Source organism: Hemiscyllium ocellatum, chromosome 45 (genome assembly GCF_020745735.1).
Source record: "Hemiscyllium ocellatum isolate sHemOce1 chromosome 45, sHemOce1.pat.X.cur, whole genome shotgun sequence".
NCBI lineage: Eukaryota > Metazoa > Chordata > Chondrichthyes > Orectolobiformes > Hemiscylliidae > Hemiscyllium > Hemiscyllium ocellatum.
The window spans coordinates 4,983,825-5,010,540 of record NC_083445.1 but is presented as its reverse complement, the minus strand read 5'-3'; the positions used below and the strand labels follow the sequence as shown (position 1 = coordinate 5,010,540).

At 53.0% G+C, this 26,716-nt stretch overlaps 1 protein-coding gene across 3 annotated transcripts in view; it reads left to right on the top strand.

The window, feature by feature from the left end:
* The window catches only part of LOC132835828 (glutamate--cysteine ligase regulatory subunit-like), a 59,735-nt gene that overhangs the window by 1,741 nt on the left and 31,278 nt on the right, over positions 1 to 26,716 (top strand). Inside the window, exons 2-7 of one of the 3 annotated variants that reach the window (XM_060854919.1) lie at positions 9,882 to 9,953; positions 12,524 to 12,617; positions 16,247 to 16,303; positions 18,709 to 18,911; positions 20,764 to 20,878; positions 23,466 to 23,963. In XM_060854919.1, coding sequence (XP_060710902.1) covers positions 9,882 to 9,953; positions 12,524 to 12,617; positions 16,247 to 16,303; positions 18,709 to 18,911; positions 20,764 to 20,878; positions 23,466 to 23,644 — 720 coding nt within the window. In that variant the 3' untranslated portion in view covers positions 23,645 to 23,963. Of the gene's footprint in view, positions 1 to 9,881; positions 9,954 to 12,523; positions 12,618 to 16,246; positions 16,304 to 18,708; positions 18,912 to 20,763; positions 20,879 to 23,465; positions 23,964 to 26,716 lie in introns of those variants that run through there. The other 2 variants (XM_060854920.1, XM_060854921.1) reach the window with 2 other exon arrangements.

The window sequence follows — 26,716 nt, the reverse complement described above, 5'->3', positions numbered from 1 at the left end:
TAAATGCCAGTATAGCCAGTGACACCCTCATGCTGTGAATGCATAAAATAAATTAAATAGGCTAAAGGGCCATCCTCCTTCAAAACTGCCTTCTTTCCAAGGACGCTTAAGTGCAGATATAAATCAATGCAGACCAGTTCAGCCTGAAGGATATGATCCACACAAGCTGCTATTATTTAACCTTAACCTTATCAGAGTGTCCCCAGTGAGCAGACCCAGCTCCCATTGCCTACATCCCTGGTTAAGTCTATCGTATGGGGGTCCATCTCACTTAGTTTTTATGGCTCTTGTGGGCTCAGTAGTTAGCACTGCTGCCTCACAGCACTAGGGTTCCAGGTTCGATTCCAGCCTCGGGCGACTGTCTGTGTGAGATTTGCACGTTCTCCCCATATCTGCGTGAGTTTCCTCCGGGTGGTCCGGTTTCCCCCCACAGCCCAAAGATGTGCAGGTTAGGGTGAATTGGCCGTGGGAAATTGCCCATTGTGTTAGGTGCATTAGTGAGAGGGAAATGGTTTGGGTGGGTTACTCTTCAGAGCATTGGTGTGGACTGGTTGGGCTGAAGGGCCTGTTTTCACACGGTAGGGAATCTCATCTAATGCAATGGTAGTGTTCCAACCTCTGAACCAGGAGGCCTGGGGGAGAGTAGTGGGAATGAATGGTGTAGAGGTTTGGAGTGGGAACAGTGAAGGGTGGGAATGGTGGGGTTTGGGAATGGGAATGGTGAGGGTTAGGAATGGGATTGGTGAGGGTTGGGAATGGGATTGGTGAGGGTTGGGAATGGGAATCCTGAGGGTTAGGAATGGGATTGGTGAGGGTTGGGAATAGTGGGATTTGGGAGTGAAAATGGTGAGGTTTGGGAGTGGGAATGGTGGGGATTGGGAATGAGATTGGTGAGAAAGTGAGGACTGCAGATGCTGGAGATCAGAGCTGAAAAATATGTTGCTGGAAAAGCGCAGCAGGTCAGGCAGCATCCAAGGAGCAGGAGTGTCGACATTTTGGGCATCAGCCCTTGTTCAGGAATCATTCCTGAAGAAGGGCTTATGCCCAAAACGTCGATTCTCTTGCTCCTTGGATGCTGCCTGACCTGCTGCGCTTTTCCAGCAACACATTTTTCAGAATGAGATTGGTGAGTGAGAACGGTGGGGGTTGGGAATGGGAACGGTGGGGGTTGGGAATGGGAATGGTGGGGGTTGGGAATGGGAATGGTGGGGGTGAGTGGGGATGAATGGGGGTGATGGGACCCCCCCATTAGCCCTTGGAGCTGTAATGTTGGAGTGATAAGGACCAAGGCAGTAACAGCAGGTCAAATTACAGGAGCGATATTCCTATTTTGACAGATCTTGGCTCCCTCAGCTCTCCCGAACAGTTTCCAAACCTCAAAATAGCAGGAGCTTTGGGAAGGATTACACCCATGAGTGGTGGACTGCAAAGGAATGATTGGTTCAATTCCATACTGATGTGTTTACTATCGGTTTCCAGCCAATATCATGGCCAGCATTGACGACAGCAGGGGGAGTCACAGATTGATGTCAGTGCTTTTGAACGGGAGGCATGGGAGGTTCATTGTGTGAAATTAGACTGTCCCTGAGCAAGGGGAAGAGTGAGATAAAGTAGCCATGGTGGGAATTCTCGTCTTAAAGATATTTATCTCTACCTTGTTGTGACACACCTCTGAAGCAGCTGGGATTTTATTATTGGCCTTCCGATTCAGAGAAAGGGCCACTACCACGCAAAGCGAGGGCTGTCTTTCAGACATCTTCCTGCTCGGCAGCAATGCTGATTACCGTCTGGTTTGTAATTCAGAGTACAGCCAACAATGTGGGTTCGCTTCCCAAACTGGCTGAGGTGACGCCGAAGGACTGTCCTTCTCAACCGCTCCCCCTCGCCCAAGGCCTGGTGACCCTCAGCTTAAATTCCCCAAGCAGTCGTCACTGTCTAACGAGGGGACAGTCTTGTGGTCTGGTGGGGCTATGCCAGGGTTTCACCTTTCACCTCCACCTTTGTCACACCTCAACCGTCCCATTCTAAGTTTCACACTGAGTGTGAGTTTGCACATTTAGAATGGCAGAGAAAAAGTGTCTAAAAAAAGGACAAACATTAAGAGTGATAATCCCTCTGACCTTAGGAAGTTGGCATCAGTGACCAATAATCAATACAAGCATTTCTGCCACTATTATTAAGCTAGGAGCATTTTGTTGCACTTGAGACTTGAACAAAAGTTTTCTTGAGTAGATTTGTACATTAAAGGTATCAAATTCCATTTTGCCTTGGAGTGCTATTGATTATTGTGCTCAGGCAGTGTTTGACCAGATGTTAATTGTATCTAGTGGGATTGTTTTAGTTATCCCTTCCTTTTTACACTGTTTCTGTTCCAGAGATGACTGCACAGTAATTGGACAGTACGTCATTATGTCGTAAAGATTTTTAACATTGAATAAATCCAATCAAGTAGAAAAATATTTACAACGGTCAGCTGAGTAAGTCTGGAATAATTGGCAAGAGAACGCGATTTTAAATCCCTCTGTGCGGTTGGTTAAGGATTTTTAACTCAGTTTGAGAAGAATATAGGAGATAAACATGTTTTCTATTAAAAGTGAGCATAAGGTTCCCAGATGGTTGTGGAAAAGATATGCTCATTAATTTGTGTTAAGACAGAAATCTGTAACCCATGCATGGGCTGGACCACACGTGACTCCATGTCAATGTGGTCAGCTTGTACATAGCCCTCAAAGTACTTGATTTGATTTATTGTAATGTGTACCTGAGTACAGTGAAAAGCTTTGTTTGTGAGCTGTACAGGCAGATCATAGTAGTCAAGGATACAGAGATCATAGGGTGCTTGGACAGAGTGAGGCACACAGGTTACACTGTACAGCAGGTATACAAAGCAAGGTCAGCATTATTGGAAGCTAGAGGGTCCATTCATCAGTCTGATAACAGCAGGGAAGAAGCTGTTCTTGAACCTGATGTGCGTGCGTGTGTGTGTGTGCGCGTGTGTGCGTGCGTGTGTGCGTGTGTGCGTGTGTGTGCGTGTGCGTGTGTGTGTGTGTGCGTGCGTGCGTGCGTGTGTGTGTGTGCGTTCAAGCTTCTGTAATTTCTGCCTGTTGGGAGAGGTTGTTGGAGAGCGTTAATGGGTGGGAGGGGTCTTTGATGATGTTGGACTTTGCCACCAGGTCAGCCCCATGGGCATCATACAATCTGAGGTCCCTGATTGGGGCTATTAATCTGGTCCAATCAGGGAGCCCTGGCTGACATATATACAGGAGGGTAGCACTACCGTACTGTGGGGGTTAAAAAAAGTTTTTTTTACAAAATGGGAGTGCAGGGGCTCAGTTCACTCTACAAAAAAAAGAGAAAAAATAATAATGAACAGGAGGGTCAAGGAGAGCTGGATCAGTGTGCATGCGTGCTCGTGCAGGGACTCTCCTCCTTGAAGGTGTCAGAGGGGAAGGGGACTGTCCCTGAACCAGCTGCCCCCCATCGAGAGAGCTCTAGGAAGGAAGGAAGGAAGGAAGGAAGGAAGAAGGAAGAGGAAGCAGAGGCAGAAGGAGGTGAAAGCTCTGAGTCCTGGGCCTCACCCAGGTCAAGGGAGTGTTGCTGCTGACCTGGGGCCCACTCCCACTGCTGGTCTCTGGGACCCCACCCTGACCTGCCTCAGCTGTTACTGCTTGGGGCCTGCCTCACTGCTGCTGCCTGGGACTCACTCCCAGGACCTCCACCACTGCTGCTGTTGTTGTTAAAGGCCCACCCCCACTGCTGCTGCCTGGGACTAAATTTTGGGGCTGCCTGGGACTTGCCTTGGGGACCTTCCCCAACAGGTCTGCCTCCACTGCTGCGACCAAGGGCCTGCCTGGGACTGGCCTGAGGCCTGCCTCCACCGCTGCTGTTGCCTGGTGCCTACTAACATCCAGCATCAGAGTAGGGTGAGCCCAAAGATCGCAGGGCCCAGCCACACCTCCGCCGGGGTAGCCGCTGCCTTAGGCCCGGCTGTCCCAACCCTGGCCGCAACCGCAACCCCCTTCAGGCACCTGACTAAACGCCTGGGGGTAAAGGCCTATCCCCACCCCAACATGACCATCGAGGCCTGCAGCAAGGCCATGGCTAGTGTGGTCGGCCCACTGGCCATCGTCGCTGCGGCCCGCATGTACGGGAAGGCTGTCTTCTTCCTGAAGACCGAGCAGGCGGTCCACCTGGCCGTGGAGAGGGGGCTCATTGTGGGCGGGACACATCTGCCCGTCGACCCTTTGGAGGTTATGGTGAACGTCTACACTCCCTTGGCCGGGCCGAGGCAAGCGAGCTTCTTTGAAGAAGTGTCCGCTCATCTCGCTTCCATCGATGAGAGCCAGTGCGTCGTCCTCGGGGGAGATTTTAACTGCGTCCTCGAGGACAGGGACCACGGCGGTGCCCGCACGAGTTCGACGTCGGGGAGGAGGTTGGGGGACTTGATCAAGTCCTTGGACCTGGTGGACGTCTGGTGGAATCTCCATCCTGACTCCATCGCCTTCACCTTCGTGAGGCCTGGGGTCGGAGCGTCCAGAATCGACCGCCTGTACGTTTCGCGGGCGTACGCCTCCTGCTTTCCGAAGGCCTCCACGCGGCAGGTGTCGTGCACGGACCATCACCTGGTGTGGGCGGAACTCCTTCCGTTCGGCGCCAGGCTGGGCTCCGCGTACTGGCACTTTAACAACCTGCTGCTGGAGGACGAGCGGTTCCGGGACTCGTTTCGTCGTTTCTGGGCCGGCTGGAGAAGGAAGCGGGGAAGCTTCCCCTCCCTGAGGCTATGGTGGGATGTGGGCAAGGCTCACGTCCGCGTCTTCTGTCAGGAGTATGCGAGGGGGTCGACAAAGAGGCGGAAATCCAGGATCGGGGAGTTGGAGAGGGAGATGCTCGACCTGGAGTCACGCCTCGGTCAGCCCGACGCGGACCCGGCCCTGCGCGGGGTGTACGAAGAGAAGAAGGCCGCGATCCGGGAGCTGCAGCTCGTCGGGGCTCGGGGCGCGTACGTGAGGTCGCGGCTCCAGCTCCTCCAGGACCTGGACCGCGGCTCCCCCTTCTTCTACTCGCTGGAAAAAAGGCGCGGCACCCGTCAGCAGCTCCTTGTGCTGCTGGCCGACGACGGGTCCCTCGTCTCGGATCCGGAGGGTATCAGGGCCCACGTCCGATCCTATTACACGGCCCTGTTCTCTCCGGATCCGTCCAGCGAGGATGCTCGCAGAGTTCTGTGGGAGGACCTGCCGCAGCTCAGCCTGGAGGACGCCGGAAGGCTCGACGCTCCCGTCACCTTAGAGGAGCTGACCGGCGCCCTCGACCGGCTCTCGAGGGGTAAATCCCCGGGGCTGGACGGGCTGACTGTCGAGTTCTTCAGGGCGTTCTGGGACGTCCTGGGGAGCGACTACGCACAGGTCCTCGGGGAGTGTCTAAATGCCGGAGAGCTGCCCCTTTCTTGGCGCAGGGCGGTCATCGTCCTGCTGCCAAAGAAGGGGGACCTTCGTTCCTTGAGGAACTGGTGTCCGGTCTCCCTCCTCAGCACAGACTACAAAATCTTCGCCAGAGTGTTGTCTTCTCGCCTGGCTTCCGTGCTGGCCCACATGATTCACCCGGACCAGTCCTACACAGTCCCGGGCCGGAGGATACAAGACAACGTCCATCTGGTCCGGGACCTGATCCATTTCTGTCAACGGGCTGGTCTGCCGAGCGCCTTCCTGTCTCTCGACCAGGAGAAGGCGTTCGACAGGGTCGATCACGAGTACCTGCTCGGGACTCTGCAGGCATTCAGGTTCGGGACGCAGTTCGTCGCCCGGATCCAACTTTTGTATGCCACCGAAGAGTGTCTGGTTAAAGTTAACGGGTCCCTGACGGCGCCCCTTCGCTTCGGGAGAGGAGTGCGTCAAGGCTGCCCCCTGTCCGGCCAGCTGTATTCCCTGTGCGTGGAGCCTTTCCTGCGCCTCTTGCGGAGGAGGTTGTCGGGGCTGGTTCCGCGCGGCGCGGGCACGGGGGTGGTCCTCTCAGCCTACGCCGACGACGCGCTCCTCACTTTCACTGACCCGGCTGACCTGGGGAGGATGCGTGAGTGCCAGGCCATGTACTCGGCAGCGTCTTCCGCCATGATCAACTGGGCCAAATGTTCCGGGCTACTGGTGGGTCCATGGTGGGTGGACTCCCTGCCGGAGGAGTTTCGGGGGTTCAGCTGGAGTACCACCCATCTCCTCTACCTGGGGGTCTACCTCAGCCCGACCGAGGAATCCTGGCCGGCCAACTGGCAGGAGCTGGAGGCCAAAGTCTCGGCTCGCCTAGGCCGCTGGACAGGACTGCTCCGAGTGCTATCTTACAGGAGCCGAGTGCTGGTCATAAACCAGCTGGTGGCCGCCATGCTGTGGTACCGGCTGGTCACTTTGGTCCCTCCTCCTGGCTTTGTCGCTGACATCCAGAGAACGTTGGTCGACTTCTTCTGGGACAAAAAGATGCACTGGGTCGCTGCGCAGGTTCTGAGTCTCCCCATTGAGGAGGGCGGTCAGTCGCTGGTGTGCGTCCGCACCCAGGTCGCGACCCTCCGCCTTCAGACCTTGCAGCGATACCTTTACGTCGAGCCTCCTCCTAGGTGGTGCGCCCGGGGACGTATTTTTTCCGCCAGGTGCGTAACCTCAACTACGACACGCAGCTCTTGTTCGTCGACCGTGACGGTTTGGAGGTCGCCCTCAAGGTGCTGCCTGTCTTTTACCAGGACCTGATCACTGTCTGGAACATGCTCGAATCGCGTCGCACCTACCCTCCGGCAGGAGTAGCGGCTGTCGTCAGGGAGCCGTTGCTCAGGAATCCGCACCTCCGTGCTCGCGGGTTCGAGTGGCTGTCGGAGGGGAGGGCTGTGGCGGCGAGGGTGACCAGGGTCAGGGACGTGCTGGTGCCGGGGGCCTGGGCTGGACGTTGCCGCAAGACATAGCGAGCAGGGCAGCGGTAGACGTCCGGTACATGGCCACCGCCATCCGACGCCTTAAAACGGCGGTGCTCGGACCCGACGTAGTGCACCAGTTGGAGGACGCTCAGGTGTGCGGTGGGATCCCGTCCGCGCTCACCCCAGCCCGGACGGAATTTCACATCGGCCCCAAGGTCCCGTACTTCCCGCGGGAGCCTGTGCCCCACAACCTGAGCCACCTTTGAAATTTTAATTTTGTCCAGTTCAAGGACGTTAAAAGGCGTGCCCTATATCGACTGCTGCTGCACACCGTCCACCTCTTCGCCCTCATCCACCGCCCGGACACGCCCTGGCGTGCCCATTTGCCACCGGGCGGTGGGGATCCCCAGTGGAGGGCCCTCTGCACAGGGGTCCTCCCCCTTTCTCTCGGGGATCTGGGGTGAAGAGTGCTGCACGCAGCGGTCCCCTGCAACCGCAGATTGCGGTGGTTCATGGACTCCCAGCCCAACTGCTTGTTCTGTGGCGCTGTGTAGTCAGTGGACCATGTGTATGTTGGGTGTGGGCATTTGCACTCCCTCTTTGATTTTCTCAAACCTTCTCCTCTGTTTTTGGTTGCACTTCAGTCCCACGCTCCTGATCTTCGGGCACCCGGTGCGGAGGAGGGAGGGCAGGTCTGAAGAACTCCTCGTGGGTCTGCTCCTGGGCCTGGCCAAACTAGCCATAAACAGGTCCAGGCAGCGGGCCGTGGAGGGGGTCGTTAGGGCCGACTGCCTGCCCCTCTTCCGCGGTTACGTTAGGGCCCGGGTGTCCTTGGAGAAGGAGCACGCGGTGTCCACCAACACCCTGGAGTTGTTCAGGGAGAGGTGGGTGCCGCAGGGAGTGGAGTGCATCATTTCCCCCTCCAACTCTATTTTGATTTACTCCCTGCCCTCCCCTTCACTGTTTTGATCACACAGCATTGCCCTTTGATGTGAAGGGCACTGCTTGTCACTGGCCACTCGGGTGGTTCCTTTCTTCCTGGTGGTGGGAATTGAATAAAGATTCGTGCACTTTGTGTCTCTCACTGCGTCTCGCACTTGCACATACGCACCATGGGTGCTGGGGGTGTAATAAGCACTACCTCAGTTAGGCGGTAGTGTGGAAAAAAAAAGTAAGCAGGAGAGTCCGACATCCTGCTGACTCTGAGAGCTAGCTCTTGAGGGAGCTGGACCAGTGTGTGTGTGTGCGCGTGTTCTGAGCTTCCCAGGGAAACCTATGTACCATGCTCTGGAAAGGAGTGGGTGTATAATGAAGGCTTGGTGATGATTTAGAACTCAGAAAGGCAGTCAGGACCGTGAGTCACTGCCAACAAAATAGGGCCCTTGTCTTCAGTTGCATGTTTGGTCTTGCGAATCCACAGGTGTGAGCATCGGCAGGCCAACGTGTGTGGGCAGGTACCTCATCATCTCGGGAGAGAGCTGCCAGTAGTCCCACCTGCCAACTCGTGGACAGGGAAAGAAGCAAAGGGGAGCCATGATTCAGCATCTCCAACCCGCACCAAGGGTCGGGCCTTCTCACCCACACCTCTGCACAGTCAGATCCAGTGGGCAGTGTCCCCACTTCATGACCCAGTGGTGTCCCAGTTCAAGGTCCCACCTTAGTCAAGAACGAATGTGTTCCTATCACTGGCCAGAGGTGAGGGTTGACTTGTTACCCCCTTCCAGTGTGTGTTCATGGTGATCAGCAAGAGTGGGAGAGATTCCTGGTCACGTTGAGGAGCCTCGACCATGCCACCAGACCTAAACATGGATGCCTCAGCTAGCTGGATGTCTTGGGGGCTCAGCTGGTTTGCGCCAGTCTGGACAAGATGGGCCAAATGGCTCCTTTTCCATGCTGTATCATTAGTATAGCTGGGGGGTCCCTGTAGCTCGCAGCTGCAGTGAATTCAGACCCTGCGCCCTTGCCTCTTGTGGGGAGGTTACAAAGAGTGAGGTCTGCCTTTGGCCAGAATATCCAATGCGAGGGAAAGGAAGACTCCTTCATTGAATTGAATTTATTATCACGTGTACCAAGACACAGTGAAAAACTTTGTCTTGCGAGCAATACAGGCAGAGCACAGAGTTAAGTCGCAGAGATATGTAAATAATAGGTAAACAGCGGCAAAAACACCGGTACAGGTGAATGTTAAGAGTTTGTGAGCCCATTCAGTATTCTAACAACAGTAGGGTAGAAAGTGTTTTGAAACCGGCCTGGTGCATGTGTTCAGGTTTCTGTACCTTCTCCCCGATGGTAGAGGTTGTAGAAAAACATTGCCAGGGTGGAATGGATCTTTGAGAATGCTGGCAACCTTTCCCTGACAGCGGGCCTGGTGGATGGATCCGATAGATGGGAGGTTGGCCTTTGTGATTGTCCAGGCCGAATTCACCGTTCTCTGTAACCGTCTCCCATCTTGAACAGTTCAGGGAAGAAATGTTTGTGTGTGCCCATCAATATTTCCCAGTCCACCTGCTCAGAGATGTTATTACACACCGCCAGGGCAGGTGGGACTTGTTTCCTGGCTCTGAGGTAGTGACACTACCATTATGCTACAGGATCCTCCTGTGTGCTGAGTATGTGATTATACTTTTGGAGACTAGTTCCTTTGCAGGCAGTTTGACATACAGTGAGGTGGAACCAACATGAGCTGGATGGTCCAAGGATCATCCTTGGAATTATATCCCTCAGTCTATCACACCAGGTTTGTGTTATTGATCAGAGTTCTGGGCTCCACTTCCTATCTCTTTCTCCTAACTTACTTGCCCTCCTATTGACCAAGGTTCCAATTATATGTCCCCATATCTCGCAAAGGGTCTCCACAGGCCAGCTGTGCTTGATTAATGCCTCCTGGGACATTGAACATGCTATATAAATGCAGTTTGATGTTGTTACTCTCTCCACCTTTCGATGTAATTAAAAACCCGTCACTACCAAATCCCTCTGCTATCTTTTCCAGGTCCTGGATTGCCTCAAGGCTGCTCTGTGTGAGTGGGGTTCAAAGTACAACTCCGATCAAATGGAAGGGAAGGTGAGTCTTCACTCTTGGCTGCTGGGCATCCCAGGCTCTGCTCAGAACTGCAGTGGTAAAAACTAGGTAAAAACACTTCAACCCCAGGGCATCAATGTGGACTTCAACAGTTTCCTCATTTCCCCTTCCCCCCACCTCATCCTAGTTTCAAACTTCCAGCTCAGCACTGTCCCCATGACGTGTCCGGACTTGTCCTACCTGCCTAGCTCCTTTTCCACCTATCCACTCCACCCTCTCCTCCCTGACCTATCACCTTCATCCCCTCCCCCACTCACCTATTGTACTCTATGCTACTCTCCCCCCACCCCACCCTCCTCTAGCTTATCTCTCCACGCTTCCAGCTCACTGCCTTTATTCCTGATGAAGGGCTTTTGCCCGAAACGTCGATTTCGCTGCTTATTGGATGCTGCCTGAACTGCTGTGCTCTTCCAGCACCACTGACCCAGAATCAGAACTGCAGTGACCTCTCGGGACACTGTTCCAATGAGACGCAATGTCAACGCGGGAGAAATCACTCTGCCCTCGCATTTTAGCTTAGATTCCCTACAGTGTGGAAACAGGCCCTTCGGCCCAACAAGTCCATGCCGACCCTCCGAAGAGTAACCCACCCAGACCCATTTCCCTCTGACTAATGCACCTAACACTATGGGCAATTTAGGATGGCCAATTCACCTGACCTGCACATCTTTGGACTGTGGGAGGAAACCGGAGCACCCGGAGGAAACCCACGCAGACACAGGGAGAACGTGCAAACTCCACACAGTCAGTCGCCCGAGGCTGGAATTGAACCTGGGACCCCGGTGCTGTGAGGCAGCAGTGCTAACCATTGACCTTCCCACCTCAACACCATAATCGCTGTCTCATTAGTCTCATTGCCAATTGTTTATTGACCCTCAATGGGATGGGTCATTACTGGCCAAGCTAACATTTGTAATCCTTCCTTCCTGCGATTCACACCTCATCGTTTCCTCTCTTACTTGGACAAGTAAGCTGGAGCCTCTGGCTGGGAATATCTCAGGCTTTGTACCCGAGAGATCTTCATCGTTCGGGTCCCCCCCGTATCTGAGGAAAGATGTTCTGGCAAAAGGAGGGAATGCAGAGAAAGTTAACCAGACGGATTCCTGGGATCAGGATTAGAGTGGCGCTGGAAAAGCACAGCAGGTCAGGCAGCATCCGAGGAGCAGGAAAATCGACGTCTCGGGCAAAAGCCCTTCATCAGGAATGGGATAGCAGGACTGACATAAGAATGTCAGTTTAGGATTCTATTCGCTGGAGTCTTGAAGATCTCGTAGAAACCTGTAAAATGCTGACGGGGGGACACAGGAAGGATGTTCCCGATGACCATGTAGAGCCAAGAACCAGCAGGTCATGGTCTCAGGATACAGGGTAGGCCGTTTGGGACTGAGCTGAGAACTGTCTTCGCCCAGAGAGTGGGGGGGGGGGGAGGAGGGGAGGTGGGGAGGGTGATGGTGGTGGTCTATGGCTTTCTCTGCTACAGCAAGCAATTGAAATCAAAGCACTGTAGATTTGCGAGAAGGAGTTAGACATATTTCTGAGGGCTAAAGGGAGAAAGGAGAACAGGGGACTGAGTTGGATGGTTAGCCCTGATCCTGTTGAACAGCACAACAGGTTGGAAGGGCCGATTGACCACCTCCTGTTCTTGTTTTCAATGTTTAATCTCTCCCGCTCACAGATTTCCTCTGTTTCCCCAGTGGATCGCTGCTAATCTCAGGCCTACAGCTGGGAATATTGAATCAGCCACGATACTATTGTATACCCGGGAGGGCTTTCCACAACGGGACACAGGAGGGGTGGACCTGAGAGAAGTCATTGACCCCTTGACCCTTGACCCTGCCTTCTCCACCCTCTGATCATCAGCTCTCACGCTGATTGGTGGAGCAATCGATCCCTTGACGACATTTCATTGGCTCTCCCCTAGCCAGCATTGAGGGTCCACCAGCCTTCCCTGATTGGATAGTGGTCCTGTTCCCTGACCTTGGATTGGCTGAGATGTTGTAAAGAGACGAGAGGTACCTGCAGTATTTGGCTTTCACTCCCAACCCTCTGAGGCTCACGCTCCATGGCGTTGACTGTTTCTTTGGGTATGCTTTTAATCTCTAAGCCACCTCACACTCCCACCCAGTTTAATGGGGGTCTGCAAGCTCAGATAGCTGGGGGTCACCAGAGTCCCACTCCCTCATTAGAGAGAGGGGTAACTGGGGCTAACCACACCTTAGGGAAAGGATGCGGTTGAGACGTCAGGATGTTCACAGCCACCCCAGCAGACACGGGAATTGAACCTATGCTGTCAGAGTCACTAGCACCATCACAATCCAGTCATCCAGCCAACTGAGCTAACCGATCAATCACTGCCCATCACTCACATAAAGGCCTGTTTATTTCTAAGCCTCGTTTCCTTGTCTATCTCTAACCATGAGTAAGAGAAAGGCTGGGGATAAGCGTTCAAAAGCGTCCGATCTCTTCATTTGTTTGACTGGTATTCTGTTTACCAACGGGTTAGTTATTAACACTGCCTTTTTATTTATCTCCCGCGTCTCTCCACTGACCAGATCCCCGAGGGGTTACCTGAGCACCTGGTCTGTGATCTGATTCAACCGACAGAGAGGATTGACCCTGATGAGAGAGAGGATATCCGGATATCAGGCAGGTGCTCCTTCAGGAAGAGGCACTGTCTGCCGCCTCACACAGCTCGCGAATCAAGGGCTGCTATTGACACAGACACGAGGCATTCCATCCACTGAGCCAACCGTTAACACAGGGCAAAGACGAAACACATCAGTCCTCCATCTGCAGGAGGAGTGGCACAGTTACCATCACAAATGGGAACAGGATGAGGCCATTCAGCCCCTCAGGCCTGCTCTGCCATTCAATAGGATCACCGCTGATCGTGCCCTTTCCCTGTAACCCTGGATTCCCTGAATGGTCAGGAATCTATCTCAGCCTTAAATATACAGAAGGGCTCTGCCCCCACAGCTCCCAGTGGCAAAGAGTCCCAAAGTCTCCCAGCCTTCAGAGAGATGTTCCTCCTCAGCTCAGGCTTAGATTGGTGCCCCGTGATTCTGAGACTGTGCCCCCAATCCGTGACTCTCCCTATCTCTGTAACCCCCTCCAGCCCATACACCCCCTCCCTATCTCTGTAACCCCCTCCAGCCCATACACCCCCTCCCTATCTCTGTCCCCTCCTCCAGCCCGTACATCCCCCCATCTCTGTCAACTCCTCCAGCCCCTACACCTCCTCCCTATCTCTGTAACCCCCTCCAGCCCCTACATCCCCTCCCTATCTCTGTCCCCTCCTCCAGCCCCTACACCCCCTCCCTATCTCTGTCCCCTCCTCCAGCCCCTACACCCCCTCCCTATCTCTGTAACCCCCTCCAGCCCCTACAAACCTTCCCTATCTCAGTCACCCCCTCCAGCCCCTACACCCCCTCCCTATTGCTGTAACCTGTTCCAGCCCCTACACCCCCTCCCTATCTCTGTCACCCCCTACAGCCACTACACCCCCTCCCTTTCTCTGTCACCTCATCCAGCCCCTACATCCCCACCCTATCTCTGTCACCCTTTCCAGCCCCTACACCCCCTCCCTATCTCTGTCACCCCCTCCAGCCCCTACACTCCCTCCCTATCTCTGTCACCCCCTCCAGCCCCTACACTCCCTCCCTATCTCTGTCACCCCCTCCAGCCCCTACACTCCCTCCCTATCTCTGTCACCCCCTCCAGCCCCTACACCCCCTCCCTATCTCTGTCACCCCCTCCAGCCCCTACTCCCCCTCCCTATCTCTGTCACACCCTCCAGCCCCTACACCCCCTCCCTATCTCTGTCACACCCTCCAGCCCCTACACCCCCTCCCTATCTCTGTCACCCCCTCCAGCGCCTACACCCCCTCCCTATCTCTGTCACCCCCTCCAGCCCCTACACCCCCTCCCTATCTCTGTCACCCCCTCCAGCCCCTACACACCCTCCCTATCTCTGTCACCCCCTCCAGCCCCTACACCCCCTCCCTATCTCTGTCACACCCTCCAGCCCCTACACCCCCTCCCTATCTCTGTCACACCCTCCAGCTCCTACACCCCCTCCCTATCTCTGTCACACCCTCCAGCTCCTACACCCCCTCCCTATCTCTGTCACACCCTCCAGCTCCTACACCCCCTCCCTATCTCTGTCACACCCTCCAGCTCCTACACCCCCTCCCTATCTCTGTCACACCCTCCAGCTCCTACACCCCCTCCCTATCTCTGTCACCCCCTCCAGCCGTTGGAGAAACTGGATCAGTTTGGTTCGGAGAAGAGGAAGTTGAAAGGAAATTTGATCCCAGGTGTTCTAAACTGCATTAACCTGGGCAGAGCAGAGAGGGAGGATCTGTCCCTGTTGGTGGAGGAGGAGGGTTTGTAGGTGTCGTGTGATTAGTGAGATACACCGAGAGACATTTCCACACGGTGAGTGGGTGTTGGGCCCTGGATTGTGCAGACTGACAGTGTGGGAGGGACTGGTCCCAACTGAGGATGTCAACAGGGAATCGAAATGGGACAACATGCAGGGTCACTGAGAATGGTACAAATCACTCCTCCAGGAGGCTAGGACACACACGATGGGTTGAACAGCCTCCTTCAATGCTGTACTGATTCAGAGTCGGGATACAGAAGGAGTGATTAGTCTTGGCCCATCGTTAAGCTGCTCTCTGGCCAACTGTGTCCAGTCCTGCTCACTCTGTTACAGGGAGGAGATTGTAAAGCTGCAGAGGGCTCAGAAAGGATTGACCAGGACTGAAAGGTTTGAGTTATACAGAGGGACAGGACAGGCTGGGGCTTTTTCACTGGAGTGGAGGTGGGTGAGGGGTGACCTTATAAAGGGTTATCAAATCAGGGAAGCTGGAGGGGGTGACCGAGATAGGGAGGGGGTGACAGAGATAGCGAGGGGGTGTAGGGGCTGGAGGGGGTGACAGAGATAGGGAGGGGGTGTAGGGGCTGGAGGGGGTGACAGAGATAGGGAGGGGGTGTAGGGGCTGGAGGGGGTGATAGAGATAGGGAGGGTGTGTAGGGGCTGGAGGGGGTGACACAGATAGGGAGGGGGTGTAGGGGCTGGAGGAGGTGACCGAGATAGGGAGGGGGTGACAGAGATAGGGAGGGGGTGTAGGGGCTGAAGGGGGTGACAGAGATAGGGAGGGGGTGTAGGGGCTGGAGGGGGTGACAGAGATAGGGAGGGGGTGTAGGGGCTGGAGGGGGTGATAGAGATAGCGAGGGGGTGTAGGGGCTGGAGGGGGTGACAGAGATAGGGAGGGGGTGTAGGGGCTGGAGGGGGTGATAGAGATAGGGAGGGTGTGTAGGGGCTGGAGGGGGTGACACAGATAGGGAGGGGGTGTAGGGGCTGGAGGAGGTGACCGAGATAGGGAGGGGGTGACAGAGATAGGGAGGGGGTGTAGGGGCTGGAGGGGGTGATAGAGATAGGGAGGGTGTGTAGGGGCTGGAGGGGGTGACACAGATAGGGAGGGGGTGTAGGGGCTGGAGGAGGTGACCGAGATAGGGAGGGGGTGACAGAGATAGGGAGGGGGTGTAGGGGCTGAAGGGGGTGACAGAGATAGGGAGGGGGTGTAGGGGCTGGAGGGGGTGACAGAGATAGGGAGGGGGTGTAGGGGCTGGAGGGGGTGATAGAGATAGGGAGGCGGTGTAGGGGCTGGAGGGGGTGACAGACATAGGGAGGGGGTGTAGGGGCTGGAGGAGGTGATCAAGATAGGGAGGGGGTGTAGGGGCTGGAGGGGGTGACAGACATAGGGAGGGGATGTAGGGGCTGGGGGAGGTGACACAGATAGGGAGGGGGTGTAGGGGCTGGGGGAGGTGACCGAGATAGGGAGGGGGTGTAGGGGCTGGAGGGGGTGACAGACATAGGGAGGGGGTGTAGGGGCTGGAGGAGGTGACCGAGATAGGGAGGGGGTGTAGGGGCTGGAGGGGGTTACAGAGATAGGGAGGGGGTGTAGGGGCTGGAGGGGGTTACAGAGATAGGGAGGCGGTGTAGGGGCTGGAGGGGGTTACAGAGATAGGGAGGGGGTGTAGGGGCTGGAGGAGGTTACAGAGATAGGGAGGCGGTGTAGGGGATGGAGGGGGTTACAGAGATAGGGAGGAGTGCAGGGCTGGAGGAGGTTACAGAGATAGGGAGGGGGTGTAGGGGATGGAGGGGGTTACAGAGATAGGGAGGGGGGGATGGAGGAGGTTACAGAGATAGGAATCTGTTTACTTTAAATTGCTTGTACTTCCTGACCTCCTATTTCTCCCTCCCACAGCCAAACTGTTCATCTGTCAACCTGACATAAGGATTGTTAAAGAGGCGGTGACATGTGGTAAGTGAGATTGCCAGTTGGGAGAACCATAAGAGAGGGGTCCCTCCTCTGTCTGCTTTGTGTGTCTGGTACTCTCAAGATTCATTGACATGATAACTGAGCTCTCTATTATGAATTTACTATTCTTTGAGATGCTGTTGATAACGGCCTACATGGTCAAGACCATGTCTCTTCAGCCTTCCCTCCAGAGTTGAGCACAGGGTTTAACCTCCCTGTTATATTGCAGCTGGTGCTGGGACATTATACCCAAGGTATTCACCCACAGCTCCTATCCAATTGCTCCTGGATAACTGCTCCCATCTCAATGTGAACCCAGAACTCGCTTTTACCCCGGGGCCACATTCATGGCCTGACTCCTCTTCACACCGCCTGCCCGGGCCTGGGTCTGGGATCCTGCTGGGCACAGGCGGGCTACTGTGGTGCCTGGGAAAACGCAGTGGCAGCAGGAGAAAGGGCCGCAGGGATACGGCGCAAAGCTCTGGTGTGCGACCTCTCTTGCCCGGTGACTGTGACCATCAACGGGCTGAATAGCCTCCGTCAGGCCCATCGTGACTCCATGATATGTCCCAGATCCTTGCTGGAGGTTGGAAATGGTTCTCCTGTTCCAGCACCTTATTGGGCCAGCCGTGTTCCCTCCAACCTCAGCCTCCATGAGCGTCCTCCTCAGCTGTGGGTGCTCCAACCCCAGAGGAATCCGCTACCACTCACCTTGGCAATCACCCTGTGTTGTGCGAGTCCTTGAAAAATCTTCTCCTAAAATGTATCAAGAATGTTGGGCGAGGGGTTCAGTTACAGATTCACCCCCTCAGCATGGACCCCCCTCCAAATGTAATTGTGGTGGGTCCTAAACTCTGGTGTTCAAAATATGTGGTGCTGGAAAAACACAGCAGGTCAGGCAGCATCCGCAGAGCGGGAGAGTCAATGTTTTAATCATAAGCCCTGTTCACCATCCACCAATGTGCACCTTCCTTTAATCTCAGGGGTCTGTTCACCATCAGCATCGAATCCCTACAAACAGGCCCTTTAGCCCAACGGGTCCACACTGACCCTTCAAAGAGTAACCCACCCAGACCCATTCCCCTACCCTTACCCCTGACTAATGCACCTAACCTGAACACAATGGGCAATTTAGCATGGCCAATTCACCTGGCAGCATCTCCTCTACTTCATGTTCCTCAGCCCTTGAGCCCCGCCCCTCCAATCGCCACCAGGACAGAACCCAAATGGTCCTCACCTACCATCCCACCAACCTCCATATACATCATATCATCCATCATCATTTCCGCCACCTCCAAACGGACCCCACCACCAGGGATATATTTCCCTCCCCTCCCCTATCAGCATTCAGGAGAGACCACTCCCTCCATGACTCCCTCGTCAGATCCATACCCCCCACCAACCCAACCTCCACTCCCGGCACCTTCCCCTGCAACCGCAAGAAATGCAAAACTTGCGCCCACACCTCCCCCCTCACCTCCCTCCAAGGCCCCAATGGATCCTTCCATATCCACCAGAAATTCACCTGCACCTCCACACACATCATTTACTGCATCCGCTGCACCTGATGTGGCCTCCTCTATATTGGGGAGACAGGCCGCCTACTTGAGGAACATTTCAGGGAACACCTCTGGGACACCCGGACCAACCAACCCAACCACCCCGTGGCTCAACACTTCAACTCCCCCTCCCACTCCACCAAGGACATGCAGGCCCTTGGACTCCTCCATCGCCAGACCATGGCAACACGACGCCTGGAGGAAGAACGCCTCATCTTCCGCCTGGGAACCCTCCAACCACAAGGGATAAACTCAGATTTCTCCAGTTTCCTCATTTCCCCTCCCCCCACCTTGTCTCAGTCGATTCCCTCGAACTCAGCACCGCCTTCCTAACCTGCAATCTTCTTCCTGACCTCTCCGCCCCCACCCCACTCCGGCCTATCACCCTCACCTTGACCTCTTCCACCTATCGCATCTCCAATGCCCCTCCCCCAAGTCCCTCCTCCCTACCTTGTATCTTAGTCTGCCTGGCACCCTCTCCTCATTCCTGAAGAAGGGCTCATGCCCGAAACGTCGATTCTCCTGCTCTTTGGATGCTGCCTGACCTGCTGCGCTTTTCCAGCAACACATTTTCAGCCCAATTCACCCTGACCTGCACATCTTTGGACTGTGGGAGGAAACCTGGGCACTCAGAGGAAACCCACGCAGACACGGGGAGAATGTGCAAACTCCACACAGACAGTCACCCAAGGGTGGAATCGAACCGGGTTCCTGGTGCTGAGAGACAGCAGTGCTAACCACTGAGCCACCGTAATGCCCAGGTTGGACAACTAAAGATCCAACTGATTTGTCATTCCGAATTCAGGAAGTGTGGAATTACAGAGGGCCGTTTTCCCTTTCCAATTGCAGCCTGCTCGGAGCTTGGGGTCAGTCAACTGGATTCGGTCATCCTCTCAGTTGTGGCCCTATCGGAAGAGAACCGGCCAACTCGGGAGGACCTGATGCCTTACTGGAAGGAACTGGAGGTCTTGGTCCAAGGGCAGAAGGTCGCGTCCATCGGAGTCTCAGACTTGGACCGGGAAGTGCTGGAGGCCTTGTGCCAACACGCTCAGGTACGCACCCACACACACCCTCCCCTCCCCACTCACCCCGGTTTCTCTTCCGTCACCATTCTCCCGAAGCCTTGTTGCATTTACAGCTCCCCAATTCCTTACCGAGGTGGATATACTCCATCGTCGGCGAGGATTTCAGCCAACGCTCAGTATGTGTCCCTTTCCAGTGTGTAACCCCTCACCTGAGCATCCCCCTGCATTACTGAGGGAGTGCTGCACCGCCTGACATGCTGGGTTTCTGATGAGGTGTGAAATCCAGGTCCTCCTTGGCCTGAGTAATGATGCCACTGGGAGATGAACAGCCGCATTCACCTTGACCAATGTTTGTTCCTCTCCCAACATCGCCAACAGAGTGAGTGATCACATCACCGTCTGCTGCTGCGCTGTCCCTTCATTAAACACGGAGGATTCCACAATGACAGACAGGTCAGGGTGACTCCAGGTTCAATCCCTGACCTGACCACACTGTTCAACAGCTGCAATGGCAGCGTCAGAACCAAAACAGCTTAAAATCGTCGTGTCTCTGTGTGTGAGTGAGTGTGTGACTGTCTGTGTGAGAGTGTGTGTGTGTGTGTGTGTGTGTGTGTGTGCACATGTGAGTGTATGTATATGTATGCATGCATGTGTGCCTGACTGTACATATACGTGTCTATGTGGGCAAGTGTGTGCACATGTGTATGTATGTGTGTCTGTGCATTTCTGTATGTACATGCAGATGCACATGTCCATGTGTATGTATCAGCGAGTCTTGTGCATGCATGTGAGTCTGTGCATGCATATGTGTGTGCAAGTGTGTAGCGTGTTTTGTGTTTGGGAGTGTGTAATGTGTGTGTGAGCAAGTGTATAGACAGTGGTGTGTGAATGTATAGTGTGTGCGCACATGTATGTGAATGTGTGTCAGCAAGTATGTAAAGTGTTATGTAAGTGTTGTGTGTGTGCATGTGTATGCATGCCTGTGTGAGTGATTGTGTGTTTGTGTGTGGATGTGTGAGAGAGTGTGTGCATGCATCTGTGTGTGAGGAGCGTTTGTGTGTTTACACGTGTGTGTGTGTGTGTGTGTGTGTATTTGTATATGCATGTGTGTCTGACTATGCATATGCGTGTTTATGTAGGCGTGTGTGCATATGTGTGTTTGTCTGTGCGTGCATTTGTATATGTTCATGTGTATGTGTCGACGAGTATGTGCATGTATGTGTGTCTGTGTATGCATATGTGTATGTGTGTTTATGTAGTGTGCATACAAGTGTGTGTGTGTGTGCAAGTGTGCAGAGTGTTGTATGTGGAAGTGTGTAATGTATCTGTGTGAACAAGTGGGGTGAGAATGTGTAGTGCGTGTGCACATATATACGAGTGTGTGTCACCAAGTATGTAAAGCCTGTGTGAGTGTCTGTGCATGTGTGTGTGTGTGTGTGAGAGAGAGAGAGAGCATGCATGTATGTGTGTGTGGGAGTATGTAGTGTTGATATAGACTGCGATTCAGTGTAACACATGTTGTAATTGAATAAGCCTGCATATTCTCTCTTATCAAGTCCCCACGAGGAGCAGGAAATATTGAATCCATCCACACCCTCTGTCAACAGGAAGGGTGTGAAGGAAATCAGAGAGGAGTAGATAAATATGAGAGAAATAAATCAGCAGAGAGAGAGAGGATGGAGACTGAGTTAATTTTCCTCACGGATAAAGCCTTGAAACATTACCTCTCTTCCTCCACCCAGAGACCACTGCTGAGCTTCTCCAGTAGTTTTGATTTCTCTTTCAGATCTCCAGTGTCCACAGTATTGTAGCTTTATCAGTCACATCAAATCCCAATGTTTGCAGCTGCCTGATCTAACCCGGATATTTTGACTCCCAGGTACAACCCAGCAGTAATCAGGTGAACCTGGTCTCTTGCTGTGTAATACCACCTGACCTGGCTGCCTTCGCCAAAGACAACAATATCCAACTGCTGACCCATAACGACCCCGCAGGTAAGCTATTGGTTCGTTCAGGGCTTTCTCCAGGCAGTTTCTAAAATGATCTGAACAATATTCCAGGTCGTTGCTTCGATGGATTGACTGTTAGGCGTGGAAATTCCTGTTCGGGTTCTGACAGCTGTCAACATGTGCCCCCTTGACAGAATGGCTTGGGTTCAAATCCTACTTGAGTGATCCCGATAACTCAGGGGGAGAGAATTCCACAGACCGATTGAGAGGGAAAGGTAGTACTCCATACTAAATATGGACACCCGGCTTTTAAACAACCTCTCCAAGTCTTAGCCTCCCTTAGAAGGTAAAACAGTTCAGAAAATGGTTCCGGGTGAGAAGAGAGGGGGAGGTACTTAGATATCGAGGACTTGAAACACCATCATATCCAAGCTGCAGGCTGAGTTGGACAGCTGGGGTTAGAATAGAATCTTTTCAGTACAGAGAGCAGTCACTTGGCCCATCGAGTCTGCACTGACCCTCCAGGGAGCATCTCAACCAGTCTCACACCCCCAACGTAACCCTGCATGCTTTTTTTGTTAACTATTGCTAATCCATATATTACAGGGCAGTTTAGCATGACCAGTCCACCTAGATTGTACATCTTTGGATTGTGGGAGGAAATTAGATTCCCTACAGTGTGGAAACAGGCCCTTCTGCCCAACCAGTCCATACCGGCTCTCTGAAGAGTAACCCATCCAGACCCACTTCCCTCTGACTAATGCACCTAACACTACAGGCAATTTAGCACGGCCAATTCACCCTGACCTGCACATCTTTGGACTGTGAGAGGAAACTGGAGCACCCGGAGGAAACCCACGCAGACACGGGGAGAATGTGCAAACTCCACACAGTCAGTCGCCTGAGGCTGGAATCGAACCCGGGTCCCTGGTGCTGTGAGGGCAGCAGTGCTAACCACTGTGCCACCTTGTGGCCACTTACCCAGTTGGGAAATGAGGAGTGTAGGGAGGTGGGCACAGTGAGGGCGGGCAGCTTGGACACCGGTGGTGGGAGCGTTAGGGTGCGGCTGGGAGAGACGGAGTTGGAAGTCTGAGGTAGACCCTCCAGAGATGTGGGTTGAGGGGGAGGGGGTGCTGGGTCCTGCTGGGACAGACAGCAATCTCCAGTCAGTGGGCAGGAATCTGCTCACATGATCAGCATTCATCCCCCACTGCCCACGACTGTGCTCTGGGGCCGTGAAGTGTCCACCCCATTTCCTGCGGGTCTGGAGTCACGTGTAGGCCAGGACAGATTAGGGAGGCAGATTTCCTTACCCATGAGTGAGCCCAGATGAGCATTTACAACATAATAATAAAACCGAGAACAGCTGGAGATCCTAAGCAGAAACCGAAATTGCTGGCGAAACTCAGCAGGTCTGGCATCATCCGTGGGTAGAAAGCAGGATTAATGCTCTAAGTCTGTTGACTCTTCATCAGAACTAAGCATTTGCAACAATGAGTTTGCTTTTAATTGCAAATTTATTAATTGAATTTAACTCAACATTTATGAATGAAATCTAAAGCTTTGCAGTCCCCTGGGCGGGATTTGAAATGATGCCCCGTAGAATGTTAAGCTAAAAAATCCCTGACTTTGTACCATTGTCAGTACATCACCCTCGCCCCTGGTGTTGTCTGAGAGATGGCTATTGGCTGCAGTTTGCCCTGGGATATTGTGCAGCTTTGAAGGTAGTTCAGAGAAGGTTTACTCGATTGGTTCCTCAGGGATTAGTTTGGGAGGAAAGGGTTTGTTCTGTAGTCATTAGTCAGGAATAAGATGACAGGCTGAGAGTCAGAGAGTTTCTACAGCATGGACAGTGGCCCTTTGGCCCATCGCGTCTGTGCTAGCTGTTAAATTTGTTGCAATCTGGGCGATTTTGGGTGGCTCAGTAGTTCGCCCTGCTGCCTCACAGCACCAGGGACCCGGGTTCGATTCCACCCTCTGGCGAATGTTTGTCTGTACATCCTCCGCGTGGGTTTCCTCCCACAGTCCAAAGATGTACGGGTTAGGGTGGATTGGCCATGGGGAATACAGGGATAGGGTAGGGCTGGGTGGGATGCTCTTCAGAGGGCCGGTGTGAACTCGATGGGCCGAAAGGCCTGCTTCCATCCTGCCGGGATTCGATGGCTTTGGACTGTCAAATCAATCATCCCTCCCCCAGCCCAAGGAATAGTATCTGCACAATAAAATCAATCGCTTTTTGCTTTAATTTAAGAGGAACTCCAATCTTTAATTGCCTCAAATCGAAGCATAACGTAGCACAAACAGAACTCCGAAACGGACACTGGAGAAACTCAGCAGGTTTGCAGAACCCGTGGAGCGAGAGAGGCAGAGTTAAAATTCCGAGTTGTGTACAACCCATTGCCTGCGCATTGTTGCTTTCTCCCTGGTTATTGCTGTTGTCAATGGAGGTGGTCCTCCTATTCCTGGTCAGTTCCCAATCAATAGGAATCCTCCTTTAGAAATGACAGTCACATCACAATTCAGCAAATCAATGGGATCAAACATCCCCGGGGTGGGGAGGCAGCTGGGGAAACGCTGCAAACAGTGAATCTTTCGAGACTGCAGATTTACAAAAATGGTCTGGTCCATCTAGATATCCTCCCGGTGGGATCTTTCCAACAAGCCCTGCGTACCAGTCTGCAGGACCCTCGTGCCAATGAGTGGGTACCACATTGGATCCTCCGGTACTCAGCGGTCATAAAGGAGAGAGGAATCATCAAGTCAAAGGGTTACATGGTCCATGCTGAGAAACAAGCTGCAAGACCCCAATGAAGTTGCCTTAAGGGCAGTTGGATTTGACGCTGCCCCAGTCTGGTTCTGACTCACTCGCATTCAGAAAGCTTGGTGCACAGGAAGACAGAGCCACCCCTGAGAAAGGACATTTGTGAGAAATGTCATTCTCCCGTCTCTTTCTTTAAAACTTGGCGCTTTATGTTTTCTTTCTCTGACCGTTTACAGTTACCGAAACTGCATCTCAAATTGTTTATCGCAAAGGACGCGTCTACCTAAAGCTGGTTGCTACAACTCCAATTGAGTATCATGTTGTTAATCAGTCTCACTAGGTTGCCACGTTATAAGATATTAAAGCAATTCTTACATTTCTATAGCAGCTTTTACGAACTCCAGGATGACCCCACACAATGATTTGCAACCAATGTTGTACCTGGAAACTCCGGGCAAAGTTGTGCATGAATTAAGACATCCAGAAACAGCCATGTGACAAATTGACCAGCAAACTCAGTTGAGGGAGTGTGAAACAAGGGAGTTAAAGCGAATTCGATTCCAGAAACACAAATAAAGAGAAGGAAAATAAATCAGTAGAGAGAAATAAGAGACAGAACGTAAAAGTAACAAAATAATCAAAGTATTTTAGTTAGAATCCCTACAGTGTGGAAACAGGCCCTTCAGCCCAACAAGTTCACACCAACCCTTCAAAGAGTAACCCACCCAGACCCATTTCCCTCTGACTAATGCACCCTAACACTATGGGCTATTTAGCACGGCCAAGCCAGCTAACCTGCACATCTTTGGACTGTGGGAGGAAACTGGAGCAAATCCACACAGACATGGGGAGAGTGTCCAAACTCCACACAGACAGGTGCCCAAGGGTGGAATCGAACCTGGGACCCTGGGCCTGAGCAGCAGCAGCAGTGCTAGCCAGTGGGCCACCCCAAATTTAAAATTGTAATTTTTTTTAATGAGGAAAAGTTGACTAGCTGAGGTAATGAGATTGATCAGGTTAAATTGTTCCCTTTCCGGACCAATTAGTTTGAGTGGTTTTACATTAAATTATCATATCGTGAATAGGATATCAATACTATTTAGTATACTCAAGGGAATTTCTACAATTAATGCTGAAAGTATTTAAAAATAACAGGTGCTTTACCACAAAAGATGGTGGTAAGTCAAGTGTGGAGCATTGTAAAATCGAGAAGCTATTTCTGCAGATTTGCAATGCAACCTGTCCCCCTGAATTTCCTCATGTGTACGTTTACCAACAGCATGCAGTGTTAACTGTGATTTGATCTCCATCTCACAGACAAACAAGAGAATGGGTGTCATGATCAATATTTATCGTCTGGTCCACACTAGGCAAACCAGTCGCCATCAGTGTCTGAGAGCTGACTGTGAGGAAATTGGCTGCAGCGTTTCCTATGTCACAGCAACTCTAACCGTGACGCTGAATTGGCTGGAAGGCATTTTGTAAAGCTATAAAACTTTACAAACCGCGGTTGCATTTCCACAGCCACAGGACTGCAGGAGCCGAAGAAAGCAGTTCGTCATAACCTTCTGAACAGCAAAGAGAAGCGGCTGTGCCCACATCCCTTTCTATTTCCTTTCAAGGGATGTGGGGACCACTGGTTAGTCAAACATTCATTGCCCGTCTATAATTGTCCTTGCACTGAATGGCTTGGTGACCCATTTCGGAGAGTAGGTAAACTCCACTGCTGGGTGCAATTCCTGCAGATAACTCAGCTGGCTGGTTTGTGATGCTAACGGTGTGGGTTCAGTTCCCACATCTGCTGAGGTTACCATGTAGGACTCTCCTTCTCAACCTCACTGCCTGAGGCCTGGTGACCCTCGGGTTAAACCACCACCAGTCACCTCTCTCTCTCTCTCTAATGAGAGAGCAGCACTATGGTCTGATGGGACCACAGTGATTTTATCCAATATACAGCCATTACACTGATGGGCCTGTGCTGATAAGCTACTGATTACAACCAAGCAGCATGCCATGCTTCAGGTGATCAGGGTTAAGATGGAGTACAGATTGTATCTGACTCCCTTTTTGTCTGGTAAAGGCCTGGTCCCAAAGGTGCGGGTTGGGGAGATCCTTCGACATCCAGGTCCCACGGTATGATGCAGTGTGCAACATCACAAACATGTCTCTTAAAGGTATACACCAGACTGTGCTCCTTAAAGGTATACCACCAGACTATCTCTGTCAAAGTTATAATGACATACTGTGTTTCTTAAAGATACACTAATAGACTGTGTCACTTAAAGATATCCAGGCAGGAGGCTGGAAGACCACAGCAAGCCAGGCAGCATCAGGAGGTGCAGAAGTCGCCATTTTGGGTGTAACCCTTCTTCAGGACTGGGGGGTGGGTGTGTGGGGAGCTGCAGATAAAGGGGGTGGCGGGGGCAGGGTGGGGAGTTGGGGATAGGTTGAAGACAGGTGAAGGGTACGACCTGGTTGGTCAATGGGAGGAATGAATCCGGTTGGTGGCAGGGAGCAGTGGAAGGAGGAGGGAGGGGCTGGGAAGGGAATCGGGGGATGGGGAGGGAGGTTATTTGAAATTGGAGAACTCAATGTTGAGTCCTCCGGGCTGTTTGGTGCCCAGGTGGAAGATAAGGTGTTCCTCCTCCAATAGGAGCTGTGGTTTGTTATGGTGATGGAGGAGGCCAAGGATGGTCATTCAGGAAGGGAGTGGGAAGGGGAATTGAAATGGGCGGTGACTGGGAGGTCCAGTTGGCCCCTGCGGACTTGGCTGTGATGTTTGGTGAGCCATTCCCTGAATTAACATTTGGATATACCAACATACTACACGTGGGGTAGCACAGTAGCTCATGGCGCCAGGGATCTGGGTTCGACTCCAGCCTCGGGCGACTGTCGGTGGAGAGTTTGCACATTCTTCCTGTGCCTGTATGGGTTTCCTCCCACAGTTTAAAGGTGTGCGGGTCAGGTAGATTGGCCTTGCTGAGTTACCCCGTAGTACCCAGGGATGTGTAGGCTAGGTGGGTTAGCCATGGGAAATGCAGGGTCACAGGGTTAAGGTGTAGGTCCGGGTGGGATGCTCTTCAGAGGGTTGGTGTGGGCTTGATGGGCCGAATGACCTGCTT